At 36.2% G+C, this 25,089-nt stretch overlaps 1 protein-coding gene across 1 annotated transcript in view; it reads right to left on the minus strand.

Annotated features, from left to right (window-relative positions):
- The window catches only part of LEPR (leptin receptor), a 93,201-nt gene that overhangs the window by 3,118 nt on the left and 64,994 nt on the right, over window positions 1-25,089 (minus strand). Inside the window, exons 11-19 of the mRNA XM_049775456.1 lie at window positions 24,515-24,714; window positions 23,643-23,791; window positions 22,461-22,620; window positions 22,262-22,344; window positions 17,631-17,847; window positions 14,487-14,669; window positions 11,368-11,463; window positions 9,533-9,638; window positions 8,341-8,416 (exon numbers count right to left, since the gene is read on the minus strand). Of these exons, the coding sequence (XP_049631413.1) occupies window positions 8,341-8,416; window positions 9,533-9,638; window positions 11,368-11,463; window positions 14,487-14,669; window positions 17,631-17,847; window positions 22,262-22,344; window positions 22,461-22,620; window positions 23,643-23,791; window positions 24,515-24,714 (1,270 nt within the window). The remainder of the gene's footprint in view (window positions 1-8,340; window positions 8,417-9,532; window positions 9,639-11,367; window positions 11,464-14,486; window positions 14,670-17,630; window positions 17,848-22,261; window positions 22,345-22,460; window positions 22,621-23,642; window positions 23,792-24,514; window positions 24,715-25,089) is intronic.

Consider the following 25,089-nt stretch of genomic DNA (forward strand, 5'->3'; position numbering starts at 1 on the left):
TGGGTAAGCTGGACCATCCTAATAAAAACTGTAACTTCTACTGGCTTGTGAAAGCACAACCTGTGGCTTTAAAAACAAAACAAAACAAAATAAAAAGAAAAAAGAAATGGAAGCACTTAGCTATTGAGAAGGTATTAAAATTTTTAATTCTCAAACTGACCTAATTTAATATAAGCCTAAAAATTACAAGACATTCCACAGAACACACCTAAGGGTCCATTGATAGGCTGAAATATCTAAAAAAAAAAAAAAGAATGTAAAATGGATGTTAGACATAAAAATATATATGAAGACTTACTGCATTCTAAAGAGTGGTTGTATTTGCAAAGATATGTCAAAAGTTGCAGTCTCACAGTATGGTACAGCCTATTATACGTTTGATGGCATCTAATATAAATGTGTGGCAGTGACCATCATAACTTTTAAATGCTTTATGACCAGACAAATAATAAATCAAAAGCCAGATATGATGAATATGACTGTTTAAAAGATAGATAAGCTGAAGAGGAATCACATGTCCAAACTGAATTGGACAAGAACCTCTATCTTGATCTAGTATTTATCAATCTATTTTAAGTAACACATCAACATAATCCACCATATTTTACTAATCAAGAGTACAACTAAATTATTTTCAGAGTTTTCTCCCCTTCTTCAATATGCAAAAATCTTCTAATACTTTATAGAATGTTGGGAAGTTGGTACATTGGGTTCATCTGCAGTGATCATGATTAGACTTCAAAGAATGTCCGCTCTCTGTTTAGATAAAATAAAATAAGAAAGCAAAATAAAAGTTACTCAGGAAACCAAAGACTTAAAAAATACAAAATTTATTTTCTGCCAGGCATGGATTCTAGACTAGCAATTCTTGTATTAGATTGCAAAACTGCCTCATTCTAGGGAAGGGAAAAAGGAAAACTAAGAGGACCTCTTCCATTTTCTTACTGCATGCCTTCATTTCAACTTTAATGGATATATTCAATTAGCCCAGAAGAGAAAAAGCTACAGAAGAACTAAAAGGGGCAAAGAAACAAGAACCAGAAAAACAAAGAAGGGTTGAAGGGAAGAAGCAACAACAGCATACCTGTGTCTGGATCAAGAAAGTAAGAGAGAAGAACCCGAAGTTTTTTTTCTCATGATCAAAAAACTAGAAAAGCTGAAATCACTAAAGTATAATATCAAAGAATCATTCTCATTGCTATCTAATTAATAAAAATATTTTAAAAAATCATTCTATCTATGCCTGCTTGTCTGTCATCTCTCTCTGTATTCTGGCAAAGTAGTACAGGTCCCTGAAATTATTGGTTTAGAATGAATAAGGAGGGAAGAAAGTGATGCTTTAGACTGCATAAGAAATAATTAATAAAAAACTCTTTTGGTTTTTGGGCCACACCCGGCAGTGCTCAGGGGTTACTCCTGGCTGTCTGCTCAGAAATAGCTCCTGGCAGGCACGGGGGACCATATGGGACACCGGGATTCGAACCAACCACCTTTGGTCCTAGATCAGCTGCTTGCAAGGCAAACACCGCTGTGCTATCTCTCCAGGCCCAATAAAAAAAGTCTTAACTAAATACTATATAAATATCTGGTATAAAAAAAACCTGACATAGGAAATAATCTTTTCACAGCACAACGAGTAATGAAAAATAGCCCAGACACAAGTAAGTGAGAACTATATTTCTACTTACTGTGATAGAGTTGAACTTGATTAATTTGTTCTCTTCCTCATTAAAACCCATATAAATACCTATATATCATGTATGTATAAGCCCTGTATAGCTATATCACAGATATAAAGGTAAACAATGAAGTAAAAATCTGAAGTCACTTTTCATGGGCAAAGGGAGGAGTGCCACATCAGAAATCTAATCTCTCTTTTTTTAATTTAAACAACTTTATTACATACATGTTTGTGTTTGGGTATCAGTCATGTAAAGAACACCACCCATCACCAGTGCAACATTCCCATCATCAATGTCCCAAATCTTCCTCCTCCGCACTCAACCCCCACCTGTACTCTAGACAGGCTTTCTATTTCCCTCATACATTCTCCTTGTTAGGATAGTACAAAACGTAGTTATTTCTCTAACTAAACTCATCCCTGTTTGTGGTGAGCTTCATGAGGTGAGCTGTAACTTCCAGGTCTTTTCTCTTTTGTGTCTGAAAGTTATTATTGCAAGAATGTCTTTCATTTTTCTTAAAATCCATAGATGACTGAGACCATTCTGCATCTTTCTCTCTCTCTCTCTCTCTCTTTCTCTCTCTCTCTCTCTCTGACTTATTTCACTCAGCATAATAGATTCCATGTACATCCATGTATAGGAAATTTTCATGACTTCATCTCTCCTGACGGCTGCATAATATTCCATTGTGTACATGTATCACAGTTTCTTTAGCCATTCATCTGTTGAAGGGTATCTTGGCTGTTTCCAGAGTCTTGCTATGGTAAATTGTGCTGCAATGAATATAGGTGTAAGGAAGGGATTTTTGTATTGTATTTTTGTGTTCCTAGGGTATATTCCTAGGAGTGGTATAGCTGGGATATATATGAGTATATATCAGAGTTCAATTTCCAGTTTTTGGAGGAATCTCCATATTGCTTTCTATAAAGGTTGAACTGGACGGCATTCCCACCAGCAGTGGATAAGAGTTCCTTTCTCTCCACATCCCCGCCAACAATGCTTGTTCTCATACTTTGTGATGTGTGCCAATCTCTGGGGTGTGAGGTGGTACCTCATAGTTGTTTTGATTTGCATCTCCCTGATGATTAGTGATGTGGAGCTTTTTTTCATGTGTCTTTTGGCCATTTGTATTTCTTCTTTGTCAAAGTGTCTGTCCATTTCTTCTCCCCATTTTTTGATGGGATTAGATGTTTTTTTTCTTGTAAAGTTCTCAGTGCCTTGTATAGTTTGGAGATTAGCCCCTTGTCTGATGGGTATTGGGTGAATAGATTTTCCCACTCAGTGGGGGGCTCTTATATCCTGGGCGCTATTTCTTTTGAGGTGCAGAAGCTTCTCAGCTTAATATATTCCCATCTGTTAATCTCTGCTTTCACTTGCTTGAAGAGTGCAGTTTCCTCTTTGAAGATGCCTTTAGTCTCAATGTCCTGGAGTGTTTTACCTACATGTTGTTCTATATATCTTATGGTTTCAGGTCTGATATCGAGGTCTTTAATCCATTTGGATTTAACCTTCGTACATGATGTTAGCTGGGGTCTAAGTTCAATTTTTTGCAAGTGGCTAGCCAGTTGTGCCAACACCACTTGTTGAAGAGGCTTTCTTTGATCCATTTAGGATTTCTTGCTCCTTTATCAAAAATTAGGTGATTGTATGTCTGGGGAACATTTTCTGAGTATTCAAGCCTATTCCACTGATCTGAGGGCCTGTCCTTATTCCAATACCATGCTGTTTTGATAACTATTGCTTTGTAGTACAGTTTAAAGTTGGGGAAAGTAATTCCTCCCATATTCTTTTTCCCAATGACTGCTTTAGCTATTCTAGGATGTTTATTGTTCCAAATGAATTTCAGAAGTGCCTGATCCACTTCTTTGAAGAATGTCATGGGTATTTTTAGAGGGATCGCATTAAATCTATTCAATACTTTGGGGAGTATTGCCATTTTGATTATGTTAATCCTGCCAATCCATGAGCAGGGTATGTGCTTTCATTTCCACGTGTCCTCTCTTATTTCTTGGAGCAGAGTTTTATAGTTTTCTTTGTATAGGTCCTTCACATTTTTGGTCAAGTTGATTCCAAGATATTTGAGTTTGTGTGGCACTATTGTGAATGGGGTTGTTTTCTTAATGTCCATTTCTTCCTTATTACTATTGGTGTATAGAAATGCCATTGATTTTTGTGTGTTAATTTTGTAGCCTGCCACCTTGCTATATGAGTCTATTGTTTCTGGAAGCTTTTTCGTAGAGACTTTAGGGTTTTCTAGGTAGAGTATCATGTCATCTGCAAACAAGAGCTTGACTTCTTCCTTTCCTATCTGAATTCCCTTGATATCTTTTTCTTGCCTAATCACTATAGCAAGTACTTCCAGTGCTATGTTGAATAGGAGTGGTGAGAGAGGACAGCCTTGTCTTGTGCCAGAATTTAGAGGAAAGGCTTTCAGTTTTTTCTCCATTGAGGACAATATTTGCCTCTGGCTTGTGGTAGATGGCCTTAACTATATTGAGAAAGGTTCCTTCCATTCCCATCTTGCTGAGAGTTTTGATCAAGAATGGGTGTTGGACCTTATCAAATGCTTTCTATGCATCTATTGATATGATCATGTGATTTTTATTTTTCTTGTTGTTGATGTTGTGTATTATGTTGATAGATTTACGGATGTTAAACTATCCTTGCATTCCTGGGATGAAACCTACTTGATTGTAGTGGATAATCTTCTTAATGAGGCACTTAATCCTATTTGCCAGTATTTTGTTGAAGATCTTTGCATCTGCATTCATCAGCGATATTGGTCTGTAATTTTCTTTTTTCATAGCAGCTCTGTCTGGTTTAGGTATCAAGGTGATGTTGGCTTCATAAAAGCTATTTGGAAGTGTTTCCGTTTGTTCAATTTCATGAAAGAGTCTTGCCAGGATTGGTAGTAGTTCCTCTTGGAAAGTTTGAAAGAATTCATTAGTGAATTCATCTGGGCCTGGGCTTTTGTTTTTGGGCAGATATTTGATTATCATTTAATTTCATCAATAGTGATGGGGGTGTTTAGATATGTTACATCCTCTTCCTTCAACCGTGAAGATTATAAGAGTCCAAGAATTTATCCATTTCTTCCAGGTTCTCATTTTTAGTGTCGTAGTTTCTCAAAGTAGTTTCTGATTACCCTTTGAATCTCTGCCATATCAGTAGTGATCTAATCTCTTTCTAAGTACACCAGCTCATCACACAGCTAAAAGCTGTTCTCTGCATCCCAGGTGTTCCAGGTGATTGGGTTTCTTCTTTGGACACCTAGGGTTGACTGAGGACTCTAGAATAGTCTACTGAATTGTTTGTTTGTTTGTTTAGGATTTGGGGGTCTACACCCAGTGGCACTTAAAAATTACTCTTGACTCTGCCCTCAGAAATCACTCCTGGCAAGCTCTGGAGACCATATGGGATACCAGGGATTGAACTGGGGTCCTTCCTGGGTCAGCTGTGTGCAAGTAAATGCCCTACCACTGAGCTATTGCTCTGGCACCAAGACTTTAACTCTCATGGGAAAAATCATTTGGTTTTAACTTTAAAAGCCCTATACTGAGTTACACAGGATTTATGAAAATCAACACACATCTGTCCATTGGTCTATCTATTCAAGGAGCAAGGTTAAACAACCAACTAAACAACGACAAAACAAAAACCTAGCAGGTTATTTGAATAAAATAGGAGAAAAGTAACAGTATAGATTAAAACAATTCTAAAGAAAAGGGTGTAAAAAATATGGGCCTGGAGAGATAGTCTATTGTGTAGGATGCTTGCTTCACATGAAGCAAACCCAGGTTTGATCCCCAGCATTCCAGATGGTCCACCTGAGCACTGCTGGGTATGGCCTCAAAACAAAACAAAAGGGTAAACAAATTGAGTAAGCTTACATTTTGTAAAATACAGCTATATTTCAGAGAAAATGCAGGTGTGTTCCTACCGGAAGAATTTAGAATCTTAAATTCTCAGTTTATTTGTGCTCTAGGCGAGAATGGGGTCAATCCAGGACCTGCTCAGTAGTGCTTGAGAACTACCAGGGTTGCAGCCAGCAGTGCTGAGAGAAGAAACATGTGTTGCTAGACCTCACATACCCTGAGCATGTGTTCTTTATAGAATGAAGACTCCACACCCAAATGGCCAACTCAATTATCAAAAGCAACCCAGGAACTGTCTGGAAGTCTGGAACAGCCCTGGGCTGCTCCATCCTGAAGAGTCCCATTTCCTCATTCTGGCCAATGCCCTGTCCACAGACCCCTAGCTCCAAATCTACCTCCAGCCCCACCCTAGCCCTATCCTGCTTCACCAGAGTAACAACTTTCTGGAGATATCATACTATGGGAAATCAGCCCCAAAAGAAAAAACCTGAGGTTGGCATATCCCCCTAGTTAAACAGCTTAAGTCTTAGAATACCAAGGGCTTGCAAAGGGTGCACCCTGGAAAGAAGAAAATAAATAATAAGGCACACGCCCAAGTAAGAATAGGATACATAATTTAAAGTCTTTAGATGTCTGCAGATTTGCCATATTAAATACCCAGTCTCTGCTCTTCCAGAATCTACTGAATACAAATGTGCTTCTTAAATGTCCTTAATGTGTCAGTCAATATAAACAATGCCTTCTATGTGGGGTTGAGGGAGTAATTTCTGAGTTCAGAGCCAGGAGTTACCCCTGAGCATTACTGGATGTGACCCCAAGCAAAAACTAAACAAAAATTTACATATGTTACTATATACTAAAATATTTTAACTACAATAAACATTCCTGTTCGGATCCAAAGTAGTTGAGAAAAAGGAGAAATAAACACTATACTGTTGAAAAAACTCAGCAGTTCAGTTTTCATTATAGGAGACACTAAGATTAGTCAAGAGAGGCCTGAAGCTGATTAGAAAAAAGAAAGGTGTTTAAGAAGAGAGCCAGGAAGTGTAGAAAGTACACTGCTGCCTGGTCTGGAGATAGGACAGATATCTAGAGATCTCTAACTAAACATCACAATTTAATCTTAAGTACTATTATTTTATGTTTATAGGATTTTATTTGTTCATTCCTTCACTGATAACTGTAAAGCAATATTTTCCTAACTGCAAGCCATAGGCCAATTATCATGTAAAATTAAGTTTGTGAATTGCAACCTATACATATGTATATATATTCTTAAATGTAATGCAATTTTACTGCAGATTGTAAAACTGTTTTTATACACTGCTATTTCACTTTTGGACACCTCGTTTCATATACTAGGTTGCCAAAGCAAAATATATTTCTCATTGTGTTTTACAATAAAAGTAGTTAACAGAAAGTTATAGACATAAAGTCTAAAAACAAAAAGTTAAATAATTATATAACAAAAAGTTATTGAGAACATTTACTATAGGAACAGGTTCTAAGGTCAAATAAATTGGTAAATTAAACCACTAACATAGAGATCTAGTTACTGCAAGTGAACGAGAAATAAGGTGAAATAAGGTGTAAAATGTAAATATTTAGGAAGCAGAGAGATAGCACAGTGGTTAAGGTGCTTTCCTTGCATATGTCTGACCCAGGTTTGATTCCTGACATCCCAAATTGTCCCCTAAGAACTACATGAAGTGATTCTTGAGTGCAAAGCCAAGAGTAGTCACTGAACATCTATCTATAGATGTGACCCTCAAACAAACAAAAACCTACAAGGTCAAAACAATGATATCTGTAATTCATCATTACCAAACCATAAATTCTATTTTTCTTAATTCCTAAATGAACCCTATGAAGTAATTAAAGCAACACTGAATTTTATAGAAAAAAATAAGACATTAAAATTGATGTAAAATCTTAATGTAAGAGTATTTATCTCAGTGATTTATAAATGTTGTGTAGGTATTTTGAGATACAAACTAAATTTTATTTTTCCAATTTTGTAGGTGGACAACTAATCCTGTCTTTAGGAAAACAATGCTTAAATTTGAAAGGATTTTTTTTTGGGAAAAATCTATTATAGATGCAAATATAAATTATTCTTTAATGATTCCATCAGAAGGAATAATCAAATGGCAACATTATTACTGTTTAGGATATCTGTATAAAAGTAAGCTCAAATTGAAAATTTCATTGTGGGTTGATTTGCATAAAATCAAATTTTAGTTAGATAATTGCATTTTTTCATACCGCAGTATTGGAAGATAAGATTATTTACATAGTTTTTCATTGATTTAAATAAATAATTATGGAGATGTTCTAGAGCTTAAACATATTGATTCTTGCTTTTGTTTAAAGTTTTTGCCCAATGCATATCTAAATATTCATTTCTCATCAGATTTCACTTTTTTATTACTTATTTTCATATAATCACATTTAATAATTTCATATAAGTTCACTCTTTTACTATATTTTCATGATAATTTCATATAATAATTCTTTTTATAAAATACTTATTTTCATATAATAATTTAAATTTTTATACCAAGAGATCTGTATGTTGTTAACAAATTACCTATTTATTTTTCCTTTTCAATTTCAAATCACTGTACTTGCTGCTCTTGAAAGGATAGCATAGATTAAATAGCTTCATGTAACTAAATTAAATAACTTAATATTAAGTATTTATAAAGCTCTAAAAATCATATGGTTTCCACAGTTTGTTATTTAAAAAAACAATAATATATTTTGTGGTTAAATAAAATGACCTTCTGAAAATTAATTCCTTGTGCCCAGGAGCAATTCTTGGGATTTGGAACATCTTCCCAAAACAGCTTTTTCATTCTGCAAAGGATAAGTGAGACATAAGAATTAAAGAAAATAATTTATACTGAAAGTGTTAACAATTATGAAAGGTACAAAAAAGAAATTACAGCCTCAGACCTGAATAGGGTCAGATCCATTTATATGCTATCTTGTGAAGATTTTAAGCGAACTTAATAATCACCAAGAACATAAAAGTATCCAAGACATATTACATCTGTGTCAAACATTAGCTTAACTTTATCTTGGAGAAAATAAAATATTAATAGCCAGCAAGTGAATTTCTGAAACAATTTCCATTGGGCTGGCCTCATGAGCTCACTGAACTGCAAGATAAGTCTGATTCAAAAATCTTATCCCTTCTTTTTTTTTTCTGGGAAACACAGATTTCTGTATTGATTTGGCAAATATGAAAATCTCATGAATCTGGACCTGTCAGCACTGAGAGACACTGTATCCCGCTGAACCATTCCCAAAATTTAAGACCATTGACAAACCAGTTGGGAGCCATGTCCTGCAGATACTTAAACGGCAGAGTACAAGCTTTGGATCTGAGTAGATTCCCCTCCCCTACATTTCCATTACTGCTTGGCATGGCCCCCAAAGTAAATAAAGCCAAGTGCTTAATTCATAACTGAAAATAAGTACTCGCCACCATCAAAGTCCTCACTCAAATGACCCAACCCTAAAAGTTCTTTTGCCATCTCCAAGTATATTTTGTCTAAACTTTCCTGCTATAGGCTTACTTACTAAAATTATATCTACACAAAAGCTAGTTCTTCCATTTTGTTTTTTAAACCACACTCAGGATAAGGGGCTACTGTAGCTCATGATGGCGGCTGGGATCACTCTCAGTAGTGTCAAGGGATCATGAAATGTCAGTGACAACTCAAGCATGCAAAGCCCTGAGAACTATCTTTAAGGTCCCATAAAAGTGAATTCTACTTTTTTTTCTGAGAGGTTTTTGCTGTATTAGCAAAATGGAATGTGGTTTCCTTAAAAATGAGCTTTGGTTTTTTTTATGCCATCTTAACTGGGTACTGGTTACAAATGGAATCCATCTAAAACTTTATTTCTGATTTGGGTTTTAAATCAAGGTATAAATTTGTCTAATATTCATAACACCCAGCGTAATACCTTTGATGTGATATTAGTAATGTTCCAAGCAATAAGACTGAAGAGGAAATAATTATTGGCACAATTACATAGAGACCTGCATCATTCTGGTGTTTTTCAATATCATCTGAAAGAGAAGTACAATTTATGTAGTTCAGAAGATTAAGAAAATAAATTAACTTTTCTGTGCAAAAAAATGGTTGCTTTTAATTTCATCAAAGATCTACTATACTCAACGTAAATTTTTAAAGGAATATTTTTAATTTTTAAAGGAAGAAAGAGCACAGTTATGTTTAGATTAATAATTATTCTGTTCAGAATGATGCCATTTGTAACTTAGCAAACCTTTTATCCAGAATTATCAATTAATACCCAGATCTGTCCACTTAAACATTTAAAGTTGTATGATGAGATCAGAGAGCTAGCACAGGGGTTAAGGTGCTTGTCTTGCCTGCAGCCAACCCCCATTTAGAACCCCCAATACCACAAATAGAACCTGAGCATGCCACAAATCACTCTTGAGCAAAAAGCCTGGAACAGCCCCTGAGCATCACAAAATTGTCTCTAGCTCAAAAAATAAAATACAATAAAATTAAGTTGTTACTAAAAAATATCATCTCTCAGAGAGGCAAACTTACACCTGCCAGTCTCCATCTTATCCACCCCCCAGACACTTGAGCTTCCTTGCTGTGTTTGAACCAAGAATTGGCTGGGTCTTTCTGGGTCTTTCCAGCTGCTCTTTGCTGAAATGCTTGTCCCTTTGTATTTGCAAAGATCAACTCGGATTTGATAGAGATTGTCATCTGCTATAGTTCGACTTCACTTCCACAAAGAGAAAACCTACTCTAAAACATCACATTTGACTTTGGTCCCTTTCTCTTTCTCTTATGGCATTTCTTTCTACCAGACATTATATTCTATGTAATTGTTTATGATCTGTCAATTTATGTCACTGTTTATCCATAACACACAGTACAATGATGAATAAATAATTCCATAAGGGTAAAAAATGAGATGTACTGTTCAAGTCCTAGTGCTGAAAACAACTGAATAATAAGCGAATAAACTTTTATAATTATTTTCATTCTAAAAGCAGATTAAAATATCTTTACGCTTTTGTTAGCATGTTTGAACTCAGATATAATTTGAAAAGTCACAGAAAAATCAAAATTAGTGCTAAAAATATGAGACCCAGTGAACTTAATATCTATAACTACCTTTCCAGTTTTATGTTTAGAGCAAAGAATAGTTTCTTTAGATGCACTAAATTAAAATTTAAAGACTCATAAATTTATGCCCTCAAATATAATTTGACATGGATTAGTTTGAAGACTTGCAAGCAAAACTAACAATGTGATATAGTTAGTTTTTATAATTAGACACCTTATTGGATAGCTGTCTATTTCCCATTATTTTGTTCTCCTCAACTTCTTACCAAATTTAAGGTTGCAAGTTTTGCTTGCCTACATGAGAATTTAATGCCATGCTGAATAATTCATTTTCCTCTTTTATAAAAGTTTTTGTTTGTTTCTGGGTCACACCAGGCTGTGCTCAGGGCTGACTTCTGGCTCTGTGCTCAAGGATCACTCCTGGACAGACACCAGAGATCAAATCTAGGTCAACCACAAGCAAAGCAAGAACCCTACCTGCTGTACTATCTCACTGGCCCTTCAGACACTTTCTTATTACCATCTTGGAACACACACCCTTACTGCAATCATCCCATGACACAGCTACATGAGACTCTGAACACTCCCATGATTCCATCAAAAAGAGAACAGTCAGTTCACAACATTGCTGCTAAGTAGGAAACCACACATCTCTATTAAAAAGAAACTGAAAGTGAAAAAATTTACCTTGGGTAAAACTATTAATTATCTTTGGTTTCCCCACTCCTTCCATAAACACTGGGTAAAGACTGAACTGGTATTTCTCAATGGGAATAAAATGATCTGAAAAGAAAAAAAAAAATACTGAAGATCATTCCTATTGAAATAATGAGTAAAACCTTTGTAAATTATTCCTTATGCAAGTTTCCTCTATTTCAAAAAAAATAAATTTGTTTCATTCATAGATTAAAATAAGTTTCCAAAACTATATGAACACTTAAATTCTGCGAGTAATGACAATCATTTTCCAAATAAATATTCGAACCCTACCCAGACATAAAAGATCATAATTCTTTCAAAAGTATGTTCCAGTGATAACCAACTTGTTTGGTAGAAGGTGTATGAGTTATTTTATTTCTCTATTCAGGACATTATACTTTACCTTCTCTTCAATGAAGTAAATACCTCAAAGCTATCAAGAGTCCTTTTATATAGGAATTTATCCTATCCTGCTTCTTCAGTTAAGGCAACAAGAATATAAAAGTTTTGTGAATTCTTATTTTCAGGTGTTACTCCTAGACCTACACTCAGAAAGTACTCTAGGTGGTGCTCAGGAGAATATATGGTATGCTGAGGACTGAACCCAGGTCAACTGCATGCAAAGCAAGTGCCCTACTGCTGGACTATTTCTCTAGCCCCATCACCTAACTTCTTTACCTGGTTCAAAAACATGCCAAGATGTAACATCCCACAATCTAGTAATAAAATAAATTTAGTTCGGGGCCGGGCGGTGGCGCTGGAGGTAAGGTGCCTGCCTTGCCTGCGCTAGCCTAGGACGGACCGCGGTTCGATCCCCCGGCATCCCATATGGTCCCCCAAGAAGCCAGGAGCAACTTCTGAGCGCATAGCCAGGAGTAACCCCTGAGCGTCACAGGGTGTGGCCCAAAAACCAAAATAAATAAATAAATAAATAAATAAATAAATAAATAAATAAATAAATAAATAAATAAATTTAGTTCTTGATAAATAATTTTGTGTTGATTCAAATGCAAAACTCAAGGTATTTAGAGTAAAATTAAAATGAGTCTTTAGAATGATGCTTCATAAAATGAGCATGCAACCCTCAGTTTCCCTATTCAAACCTTTTTTAACTTGGAGGTGTTACACCTCTATTCTGTTCTTCAGTCAACTTCTATGTTAACGGGCGCCCTTTAGAGAGCTTATCTTGTTCTACATTAATAGCTCCTATAACTTTCTACTTATAACTTGGGACAGTGTTTGGGAAAACAACTGAGTAGTAAATGCCAAAAACCATTTTTAAATGTATTTTAAACACCATCAATGTTCTCACAAGGTTTAAGTAGATTTTGGGATCAAATGCTATATAATCATTTAAACTATGGATAACAGAATTGGGGAGACAGCTAGATTTAAAAAAATACTTGTGTTAGATCAAGATTTAAGAAATCAGAAGAAAATGATGGGTGATTACAACTACTTCAAATATTTGCATCAAAGAGGATCAAATGCTTTGTAATTTGCATCTCTATGATGATTAATGATATGGAACATTTTCCCTGTGTCTCTTGACCATCTACATTTTTTTCTTTGAGAAAATGTCAGTTCATTTCTTCTCTCCATTTTTGGATGGATTACGCTTTTTTACTGTAAAGTTCAATCACTACCTTGTATATCTTGGACATTTGCCCCTTATCTGATGGGTATTAAGTGAATAGTTTCTCCCATTCAGTGGGTAGCCTTTGTATCCTAGTCACTATTTCTTTTGAAGTGCAAAAGCTTCTCAGTTTAATGTCCTATTTGTTTTGTTTTGTTTTTTGTTTTGTTTTATTTTTGCTTCCACTTGCTTGGCCAGTAGTGTTTCATCCTTGAAGATGCCTTTAGCTTCAATGTCACTAAGTGTTCTGCCTATGTGCTCCTCTATGTACTGTATGGGTTCAGGTCTGATATCAAGCTCTTTAATTCATTTTGACTAGATCTTTGTGCATGGTGTTAAGGAGAGGTCTGAGTTCAACAATGAGATATAATCTCACACCACAGAGACTAGTACACACCATTAAAAAAAAATTCAGTGCTGGTGCAAACACGGGGAGAAAGAGATTCTCTTTTACTGCTAATGGGAATGCAGATTGGTCCGGTCTTTCTGAGAAAACAATATGGACACCCCTCAAAAAGCTAGAAATTGAGCTTCCATATGATCCAGCAATACCACTCTTGAGACATACCTCAGGAACACAAAAGCACAATACGTAAATGCCCTTATGAACTCTTATGTTCATCACAGCACTATTTTAGCACAATAGCTAAAATCTGAAAAACAAGACAGGTGCCTAACAATAGATGAGTGGCTAAAGAAACTGTGGTATATCTCTACACAATGGAATACTATGCAGCTGTTAGGAAAAATAAAGTCATGAAATGTACTTATACATGGATATATATATGGAGATTATTATGCTAAGTGAAATGAGCCAAAGGGAAAGGGAGAGACATACAATAATCTCATTCATTTGTGGGCTATAAGAAAAACAATAGATAGTATGGTAATAATATTCAGAAACAACAGAGGTAAGGGTCAGGAGATATAGCTCAGGGTAAGAAGCTTGCCACAAAGAGTAGTGAGTGCAGGTAGAGTGGAGAAAAATCTATGAGGACAATGATAATAAAAACTGATCACTCCAGACAAGACCTCAGTGCTGAAAGGAGACAAAATGACATGCAAGGCACCCTTCCGTTAACAATAGTGCAAACTAGAATGTAAAAACTGAAAGAGAGAGTGAGAGAAAGAGAGAAGCAAATTGCCTTCCTTAGAGACTGGGGGATTTGGGAAGTGGGTGGTGGCAGGAAAACAGAAGACGATTGGTGACAGAAAGGGTGCACTAGTGACAGATGGTGTGCATTGTACGACTGAAACCCAATAATGAACAATTTTGTAACCATGGAGTTTAAATAAATCCATTTAAAAAAAAGAGGATCAAATGAAATGGAACTGATATTTGTGACAAGGCAATAGAATTGGATATATTAATGTGGTAGTATGATTTCTAGTTTTACATTTTCTATTAATGACTATATTATCCATCATCTCTTAAACCATAAGAGAAACCCATCAATGAGCAGCAACTTACCATAGATATAGTACTTCTTAGCAGATGAAGGAATTTTAAGCCATTTCATTTCATTGTTTTCATTAAGCATTTTCCACTCAACAATAAAATACATGAGATTGTAATCACTGGGTGAGACCATCCAGGAAAGAATCACACAACTGCTATTTAGTGGATAAGCACTGAAAGACTGCACAATGTTTACTGAGTGGAGGGGAAAAAAAGAAAAGTCATGTTCAAATTTAAAGTTAATGAAAATCTCCTACTACCCTTTAAGAATATCTAGCCCCCTGGCTAAAAGGAGAAAGGAGAAAAGGCAGACAAATAAATATAAGGCAATTCAATTATTTTGGGATTACATGTATCAGATGAACAGAGAAGTGGAAAGAGATGGGATCAAGGAGAAACAAGTTTCTGTCTAAAATCCAAAATGAGAATTTTAGAAAGAATTTTTGAAAGTCAAAAATAAAGTGTTGTGCACTGAATACACACAAGTGTGATTCTCTTCACATTCCTTTGTCTTGCTTATGGAGTTGCCTTTTCATTTTGTTGTTCTTGTGTAGTTGTTTGTTTGTTTGGAGGCAATACACAGAGATGCTCAGGGCTTACTCCTGGCTCTACACTCAGGAACTCCTTTTGGGCTCCAGGTACCATATGGGATACTAGGGATCAACCCAGGTCAAACACATGCAAAGCAAACACCCTTCCTGCTGTACCATCATGGATATGCATTTTCAAGGTACAGATCTGAAGGCTCTAACACCTCTGTCAGATTTCTGTCTAAAAGCCTATAGTGGATATGTAAAGATTAAAGTCCTTTCAGGCCAGGAGAACCAGGTCTCTGCCTGTCTTTCTGTTTGGGGGAATCTTCTCCATTTGCAGGGTCTGATCTCATTTCCTCTCCAAAGTCACAAGAACCCTCCTAAAATAGCCTTTTGTCTCTCTCTCTCTCTCTCTCTCTCTCTCTCTCTCTCTCTCTCTCTCTCTCTCTCTCTCTCTCTCACTCTTACTCTTTCTCACTCTCACTTTTGTCTATCTCTTTTTTTCTTTTTGAGCCACACCCAGTTACGTTCAGGGGTTACTCCTGGCTATGCACTCAGAAATAACTCCTGACTTTGGGAACCATATGGGATGCCAGGGGATCAAACCGTGGTCCATCCTAGTTTAGCCAAGTGCAAGGCAAATGCCCTACCACTTGCACCAACACTCAGGCCCTCTTTTCTCTTTCTTAATTCTCTCACTCAGCTTGTATGCTTTTTTTTCCTCTCATCTCTCCCTCTCACAACGTTCTATTCTCTGTCTCTGTATCTCTGTCTCTCTCTTTTTCCCTCTCTATCTATCTCTCAATTCAGATCTCTTCAGCCCATTGCACATGACGGTGTATTCCAGTTCCTCTACACTGCCTCATGAAAAAGGCATCCCTGACCCACTGCCAGGAAAAGTTGCTATTTTCTTTTCTTTTTTATTGAAGGAGATGAAATATCTTCCCAGGATTATTTGAGTCCCTCATAGCCATTCACTTCTATGATTATTTTATGAAAATCTATCTCATCGCTTTGACGTGGTGAGTGCTCTGAACATTATAGGTTTTTCCCCCTCACATTAGAAGTCCCACCATTAGCAGAGTGTAGTGTTCAGTAAATATTTCTGGAACAAATTTACTGAAAATAGTTCAAGTATAAGTCATTGTGCAAGGTGTAGTGGAAGTTACAAGACTGCACTACAGTGCCAAAGTAACCTTGATGTGAGGCAAGATATAGATTACTCTTTGAAAGATGGAGAGGAATCTGAGATTTAAAGACACGTCTAATTAATACTTTAGTTAAGCAATAATCATCAGCATCAAGAAGGTGGTGTCATTTGCAAAGGCCATCAGTGACTGGCAGAGAGGCACAGGGAATGAACATGTTCCTTTTAATTTTGTGACTATTGCCCCTCTGGAAAAGTTCATGTTCCTTCTTAAATACCTTCCTTTCCCTCACAACATTGCTTAATTTCTCACATGCTTCACCCCCCCCCAAATTTTTTTGTTTGTTTGTTTTTGGGTCACACCCGGCAATGCTCAGGAATTACTTCTGGCTCTACGCTCAGAAATTGCTCCTGGCAAGCTCGGAGGACCTTATGGGATGCCGGGATTCGAACCACCATCCCTCTGCATGCAAGGCAAACACCCTACCTCCATGCTATCTCTCTGCCCCCCCCCGTACTTTTATAATTGAAACTATTTTTACTTCAAAATAAGTAAATAAAATTTAAAAGTAACGCTTAGAGATATCATCCAGATTAGAATTTCCTGTTGAAAATGACTAAACTCACTGATAAATAAAATATATAAATATAAGATATTTTGGGCCCAGAGAGATAGCACAACGGCGTTTGCCTTGCAAGCAGCCGATCCAGGACCAAAGGTGGTTGGTTCGAATCCCAGTGTCCCATATGGTCCCTCGTGCCTGCCAGGAGCTATTTCTGAGCAGACAGCCAGGAGTAACCCCTGAGCACTGCCGGGTGTGGCCCCAAAACCCAAAAAATAAATAAATAAATAAATAAATAAATAAATAAGCTATTTTGGCCACAGCTAGCAGTACTTTGGGGTTACTCTTGTCTGCATTCAAAAATTAATTCTGGAATACTCAGAGAACCATATGGGATGCTGAGAATTAAACTCAGGTCAGCCATGTGCAAAGCAAGTACCCTACTCACTGTATTATTGCTCTAGTCCCCAAATATTCATTATTATGGAATAATTTCCAAGTCTTTGCAATTTCTTACATGAATATATTGTCATGTATATGATATTCATAACAAATACATACATATATATTTTGTGCCCTCCCCCCTACATAATTTTATAGACTTTTACTCTTGTCTGTTTTATATACAATACTTGAGATGAAGTGAGAGATTTACTGACAATATTCACTATTCTAAAATATTTAAGTATTATATATATTAGAATATCACTTCAAAAACATTCAGCACATAGAAGTCGTGGGATCCTATTATATAGCCCGGTACAATCAGATTTATCATTTTTCTGAAAAAGAAGAGACAAAAGAAGACTTTCAAGTTCAGAAAAATGTAGAAGTCTTGGAAGATCATGCCAAAGAGTTGGCAAAAACCAAACATCAAGTGTGCAGTGGTTCATCACCTTAAATCTTTTCTTACCTTTGCTCATAGGCCATGAGAAGGTCACATTAGAATTTTCCAGGGAAGTACCAATAGAATTGACAGCTAGCACTGTGATCATGTGTGCCTGCTCTGTCCACAGAAAAGTGAATTTAGTGTCATTTCCCACATCTTCCAACCATGTTCTGTTGTAGGAAGTATGATGCTTTACTACATATCTGCTCACGCTGCACAATGATTCATTCTGCTTTAGAGGCTGCAGTAAACATAAACAGGATTAGCTAAAGCATTGTTGGCATTTGATATCACCAGAACTCAAAGAACTAACTCACAATTCTTTTCCCATGGGAGGCAAAGACAAGCCTCACCACCAACAATGACTGGTGTCAGCTTAGTAGTGGGAAGGTTTATAAGGACAGTTCGCCAGGACAATGTCTAAGCTGGTACAAAGTCTAGGAAACTTATTTTCCCCCCTTCATTCTTTTCTTGACTCATAATCAATTGCTTGAAAATGATAGAGCATAGATACAATTAGGACATTGTCTACCAAGATACTTCACCCTAGTTCTAGAGAAAAGAAAGGCTGGAGGGAATTTGAGTTTTCTCATCTAGAGATCAAACCTGGGATGACTCTATAAAACAAAAACAAGGGGTCGGTGAGGTGGCGCTAGAGGTAAGGTGTCTGCATTGCAAGCGCTAGCCAAGGAAGGACCACGGTTCTATCCCCCAGCGTCCCATATGGTCCCCCCAAGCCAGGGGCAATTTCTGAGCGCTTAGCCAGGAGTAACCCCTGAGCATCAAATGGGTGTGGCCTGAAAAAAAAAACAAAAACAAAAACAAGAAATATAAAATGATGTTCAGAATGTCTGAGTTAATCCAAGTGAGTGAGTGAGTGAGTGAGTGAGTGAGTGAGTGAGTGAGTGAGTGAGTGAGTGAGTAAAAATTGTTCATTTTTTTCCAGGGTGGAATTTGTTCAAGCAACTAAACTTATCAGGATAGATGATGCTCTAGGACTTAGAGTCTAGTTTTTCTATATTAAATTTCACAAAGTGATGCATAATCATTAATGCTTTCAATGTGAAATTAATATGTAGGCCAATTTTGTTCTTCAATTGTACTGATTATAACAGTATACCGTTTCCCCATCTCCTTCACCTACTGTAGAAAAAATTGTGTGATGCCAATTCTTAAACACCTATAGCGAGCCTGACTATATATAGTAGACTGGAACAGGGCTTCCAGGTTTATTTGTTGTGTCACTGAGCTTATCCTCTAAGTCACTAAGCTGGGAAGATTGTATAGTGGGTAGAGTGCTTTCCATGCACATGACTGACCTGGGTATAATGTCTGTCATTACATATACTTCACCAAGACATAACAAGAGTAATCACTGAGCTAGGAGTAAGCCCTGAGCATCACCAGGTATGATCCCCAAATAAAATTATTTTATAAACAGATTACTTCAGTCAGAAATCTGACTGAAAATGAAATATGGCCAAGACAAATGAACACAGATATAATAAAATGAATATAGGTATCCGGCAGGGCCAAGAATAATCTGGGTAGGTCAGGAAGTGGTGTTTTAGCAGACACTGCAAGTTAGAAAGTTCTAAAAGTCATGTAAGTTTTGCATTTTGTTTTAAGAAACTATGTCAGGCTCCAGAAGATAGTGTCCAAGGCTGGAACATATACTTTTCATGCATGAGACCCATGCATTAGACCCCTAGTGCTATAGTACAACCTCACAGCACACAGACACACAGACACACACACACACACACACACACACACACACACACACACAGAGACACACACCTGCACTGTTTGCTGTCACCCTGATGGCCTTTAAGCACTGCCAGGAAGGGTGCCCAGGGTACCACAAAAACACTGTTTGTGCTAATTAACTATACTATCAACTTAACTATACATTAAGTTTAACTGTACATTTAAGGGGGTTTTGTACATTTAAGTTTTAACTGTACATTATTATATACATTAAGCTTAACTGTACATGCATGTTTACCCTAATAACTATTAAGTAAAATTATGATCAATGTCACATTCTGTTACTTTATATTGCTATTGCTCCTGATATGATTACTGACTCAACCACATTTTTTTCAAAGAACATTAGTTTCTGTGGGGGGGGAGGAAGAACTACCAAGTGGTACCCAGGAGATCCAGAGGCCCCACCGAGGCCCCAACATGGCCCCACCATTGCCAACCTGGGTTCTCAGGTCAATACAAGACTCTGAGGTGTGATGCTGCTTGGGCCCTGTTCAGATGCAGATAACCACCCAAAACCGCCCTAGCAGTGGTAGGGGTATCCAGACCCACACCCAGCCATTCTCAGGGGAAATCAAACCCAAGTTAGAAACATACTAGGCACATGCCCTAACCACTGTACCATCTCCTGGCCCTGCCTTATTAGAAAACTGCATTAGGAACAAATGTGGGTGTAGGTCCTACTTTAGGAATAGTCTTATTTTCAGGTTACAAATCAAGGAAATACATAAGAAAATGTTCCGATATCCTTCTATATTTCTATAAGACTTCATCTATATCCATATTAAGCTAAACATGAGTTTATACTGACATTAACTCTAGTCCATTCTCACACAAGCCATTGTGCATGTATTTCTCCCTACTGCTTCTCCTGACTCATTCAACCAAGAGAAACTGTGTCCTACCAATCCCCACCATCCATTGACTGAATTGATCAATTCCAACTTGCATGTAAAGTAGTACAAGCGTTGTTTACCCATACCTCTCAGGAGAAATAACTATCAACTAGAATACAGTGCTTATGTTCAATCTCTTGCCTTCAGTTTTTAAGAATCCACTCATTACAATAACAAAGAACTGCACCTTCTTCCAGTTCATTTGATGAGATTATCAGTCTTATAATAGAACCAAGTTAGATTCCTGGCTAGGATTCTATCTCAAGATCCTTCAACCTCTTAGTGATTTCTTCTAGCCTGAATTCTTTGATATGTTCTCCTTGTGTTATAAAATTCTGTGCATGTAGCAAGTACATAATGCTAGTACTCACCCAGATAATATAAAAAATAGTTTGCTACAATACAAGTAAAATTCCCTTGGCTTGATCTTTTCAAATCTTTGCCTCATAAGGCAAAATATGATGGCAAATCTTTTCCCATCAGGAAAATCCATCCCACTGACATTTTTATCTTCTCTGGAGTTATGCTTTTTTTTTAACAATGTCCTGCATGTGGGCTAGTAATGCAACTTTTTCACACAACTTCTAACACAAGGAAATAAACATTTCAGATTTATCAATATTGTTTTCGTGACTGTATGACTTCTCACTGAATAATATTTTATTGTCTTGGATGTACCATAGCTTATCTATTCTTCATCTATAAAAATGTCTTGTTGCTTTTAGGCTTTGATGGTCATGAATAAAGCTACTATTGTAGTCAAGTGAAAAATTAAAAATATAACATTTATACACAGCAATGTACTAGGTGAATAACATAATGATTTTAACACCTATATAAATAATGAAATGATGGCAACAGTAAGTTTAGTTAACATCCATATATAACCACAAGATTTTTTATTCTCTTGTGGTAAGAATTTTAAAGATTTACTCTCTTAATAGTTTTCAAACAGACCATAAATGTTGTTAACTATAGACACCATGCTGTATGTTATATCCCAGAAAAGATAATTATTTATCTTTTAAATGAAAATTAGTTCCATTTGGTCACCATAATCCATTTTGGCCACTTCCCTCATTTTGAATTCACATTACCAAAAAATAACATAGTTTCTTACTTTCTATTTATTATCAAGTTTTATGAAATTTTAAGTGTTCTAGTAACTGTGCCATTCTGATTTAAGATTTCTTGATGACAAATAATATTTATTATGGACTAAATATTGGTGTCTTCTCCAAATCTTAACCAAAACAAGCTGTCTACTTGGGAGAAAAATCAATGCATTTGGGAAATAAAATGCTTTGAAATTTGCTAGCTGAATAGACACTGATGATGATTTTGAAATTCATGGAAATGCCTACTATTTGTATGTGATCATATAAATGGAATAACTTTTGTTTGGTGCCCTTGATATATGTGGTAAAGGCCACACTTGCTATTTTTATATTTAAATACAAAAAAGAAGGCTGGGTGGATAGTACAGTAGGTAGGGCTCTTGCCTTACATGTACCCAACTTGGTTTTGATCCCTGATATTCCATATGGTCAATCAAACTCCTTCCAAGTAGTCCTAGACACAGAGCTAATAGTGATCCCTGAGCACTCCAGGTGTGAACCCCTTTCCCACACACCAAATAAATAAATGTATATAGAGAAATTTAGAGACTTGAAGGAACACTAGACATCATTTAACCCAACCTAATATTTAACCTATTATTTAACCCAACTCAACAAAAGGCAGAAGTAAGGAATATAAATGACTTTGCCAAAACAGTACTGAAAAAAAGCAGTGGTATATTCATCTGAGAAGAGAAATAAAGTCAGCCAGAGCTTTCCACACAATTATCACACTATCTGAAATCATATATCAAAACTGAAATGAAATCTGGCATTGCAGTGCCTAGAAATGATAGCATCATAGATAATGAAGCCAATCTTTTTTGGAACATAAAAGTTAAGTTTAAAAATAACAGAAAAGCACAAATACCTTCCAAAGTAAAGTGACATTTTTCTCTTCATTAGTAGCAGTTCCATCAATCATTCTCCAAAATTCTGGACCTTTGGTAGGAACTGCAGAACAAGGAACACAAGTTGGGCTTGCTTGCATTTTTGGAAGGAATATTTTTCAGTCTTATATGATATACACACAAAGCCTTTCTAAGACACATTCACAAAACTCTGCAGACCTTTGATATCCATGACAACTGTGTAGGTTGGAGCACTCCAGGTGCTCCAATATCCGAGTCCATCCAGTCTCTTACAGCGCATCTGCACAGCATAGACTGCACACAGGTCAGCCACCGGAAGGCTGACAGATTTTGCTTTTGCTTCATATATATCATGCATCTGTAAGAGAAATCAAAGCGGTAGATTGATCATTCCTAACACATGGAGCTTGAGTCCCCCAAAGTGCATTTCATTTTATGTGCTTCCCAGTTTGATAAAGTAGTGGTTTGTCTTTTCTGGCTATATACTATAAATACCCATATTGGGTGTAGCCTGTGAAGGATTGTCCTAGTCTTTGTCTTTGCTATGTCTTTGCTAATGATAAGATTTTTGAACAGACTAACTGTCACCTTGGTTCCCAATTATTCTCTTAACTCAATAACTAAGTGTCCATGAAAGAAAAAAGAAACCTAAAACAAAACAAAAATCAATGCTCTGTTCACTGAGAACTTTTAACCTAGTGCTAGATTGGGTCTCACATATGGAATCTCTAATACTCAGCTTCTTCAAGAAGCAGTAATGGTTACACTATTTTCCATTAAAGTCATTGATTTAATTGACAAATTTCGGCTTCCTGATAGTGTCAAGTCTTTGCAGGATGCCATCAGAAATCTGAAGTGGCAAACCTTCATAGGCTCAGGGTTTGACTGTGATTGGTTGATAAAAGCAGCTTCCAAAATGTGTTCCACAGAATATGTAGTTAGTATGAAGGAATACTATGATGGTAGAGGAAAAGGAGTCCCTTGGTCAAATAAGTTTAAAAAAAATAGATGAAATAAAGTCACAGATATTTCTTTACTGTGAAACCAGGCTGAATCTTTATTATAGGATACACTACATCTACACACCAGAATATGCCACAATGCAGGATTTCCTAAATCTACTTAGTTTTTTGATCTTTTCTCAAGGACCATTTTATGGGACCAGTATTTTATAAAATTCACTTTGGGAAATAATAAATTGCAGCCCATTTAGTCCTTAAAACAGTAAAATGTATACCAATATATTGACAAAAATAACTACAAAATACAAAGGAGGCACTTTTATGCCAATAAAATTAATAGTGTGCAGTAAAATAATTTAACATTATAATAAACAGAATTTAGTGGAAGAAGTTTAAAAAATGCCTAGGTCTAAGTTACCTTCCATTGAACTTCTTTTCCACTTAATCCATAGCGAATCTGGAACTGAAGATTATTCTCTGGAAAAACTGGCTTTTCCCAAGATATTTTCAATAGTCCAGTGTTTACAGTGATTTCTGCTTTCACTCTGGATGGCGGCAGTGGTTTCACTGGAAATTTCAAAATGAGTAAAAGAGTAAAAGAAGGGAGTAAAAAAGAGTATTATGCCATAGTAATTTAAACAGTAACATTAAAAAGACTGTTAATATCTTTCACAGCTTACATTAATAAAGCAGCATTTCTTTGTTAAAACTTCCTCACTCACTTTATTCCCTACAAACTTTACATGATACATAGGAAGAGGATTAGGTCTATTTTTTTTCAGATAGAGTGGAAGAACAGAAGAACAAATCAATATACTGCTTGTGTGACATAGTAAGCTAATAGTTGCTTTAGTTTAAGAAGTTGCTGCGACCTTTACAAGTACCATCCTGAACCATCAACACTATCGCCATCAATACAGAGGCAAGACCCTTCACAGCAAAAAACAATAGTCTTTGCTCAAGGCTCTGATAATGGTTAACATGTTAGCAACAATTTAAAATTAAGTCTATAATGCATTAAATATAATACATACACAGAGATGCTAAAATAAAAAGCTCACACGGTGTAATAAGCCAATATTACCTAAATAAAAATTTTGTGCTAGATATTTAAAACAAAATAAAAATATAAACTGTAGAGCTTTCTATGGTTATTTTCACAGTTTCTCTTTGTGAACAGGATAGAAAATGAAATTTAGTGTGATCAGATAATGGCAAAATGCAGCAAACTGAATCAAACTTAATCCAAATCTATGAATAAAAATGAAGATGCAGAGTAGGTGAACATACCCACAGAATCAGGGATAATACATGTCGGTGGAGAATCAAGTGAGCCTAAGGAATGATTGATCCTAATCCACATGGTATAACCGGATAATAGAAAGATTGGCTGAAATACACATTCATAAGACCCATCTCTCTGCAACAGGCAGTCTTTGGGCTCAGATTTGGGATGAATAGATGGAACATCAGAACAGTAAAGGCTTCTCCTTAAAAGATACCCAAAAAAATGTCCATTAATATACAAAATTAGTGGAGCAGTAGGATATTTAACAATTCAATTGTATTGTTTAAAAGAGACAATTTGGGGGACCAGAAAGAGTTTAATGGACAGGAACTCGTGCTTTGCATGCAAATGACCCAGAATTGATCCCTGGCACCGTACATGGTCCTCTAGCACCATCTGGAGTTATCCCACCCCAGCATCAAGTAAGAGTAATCCTTAGCACCACCATGAATAGCCAAAAAAACTTACATTCATTGGTTAATTAAATACATAAAAGAGAATAGTTTAGTTCACCTAAATATAAATGCTCATGTTAGAAAGGCACTTTTTTTTTTGTTTTTGCTTTTTTGGGCCACAC

Source organism: Suncus etruscus, chromosome 6, assembly GCF_024139225.1.
Source record: "Suncus etruscus isolate mSunEtr1 chromosome 6, mSunEtr1.pri.cur, whole genome shotgun sequence".
Classification (NCBI taxonomy): domain Eukaryota; kingdom Metazoa; phylum Chordata; class Mammalia; order Eulipotyphla; family Soricidae; genus Suncus; species Suncus etruscus.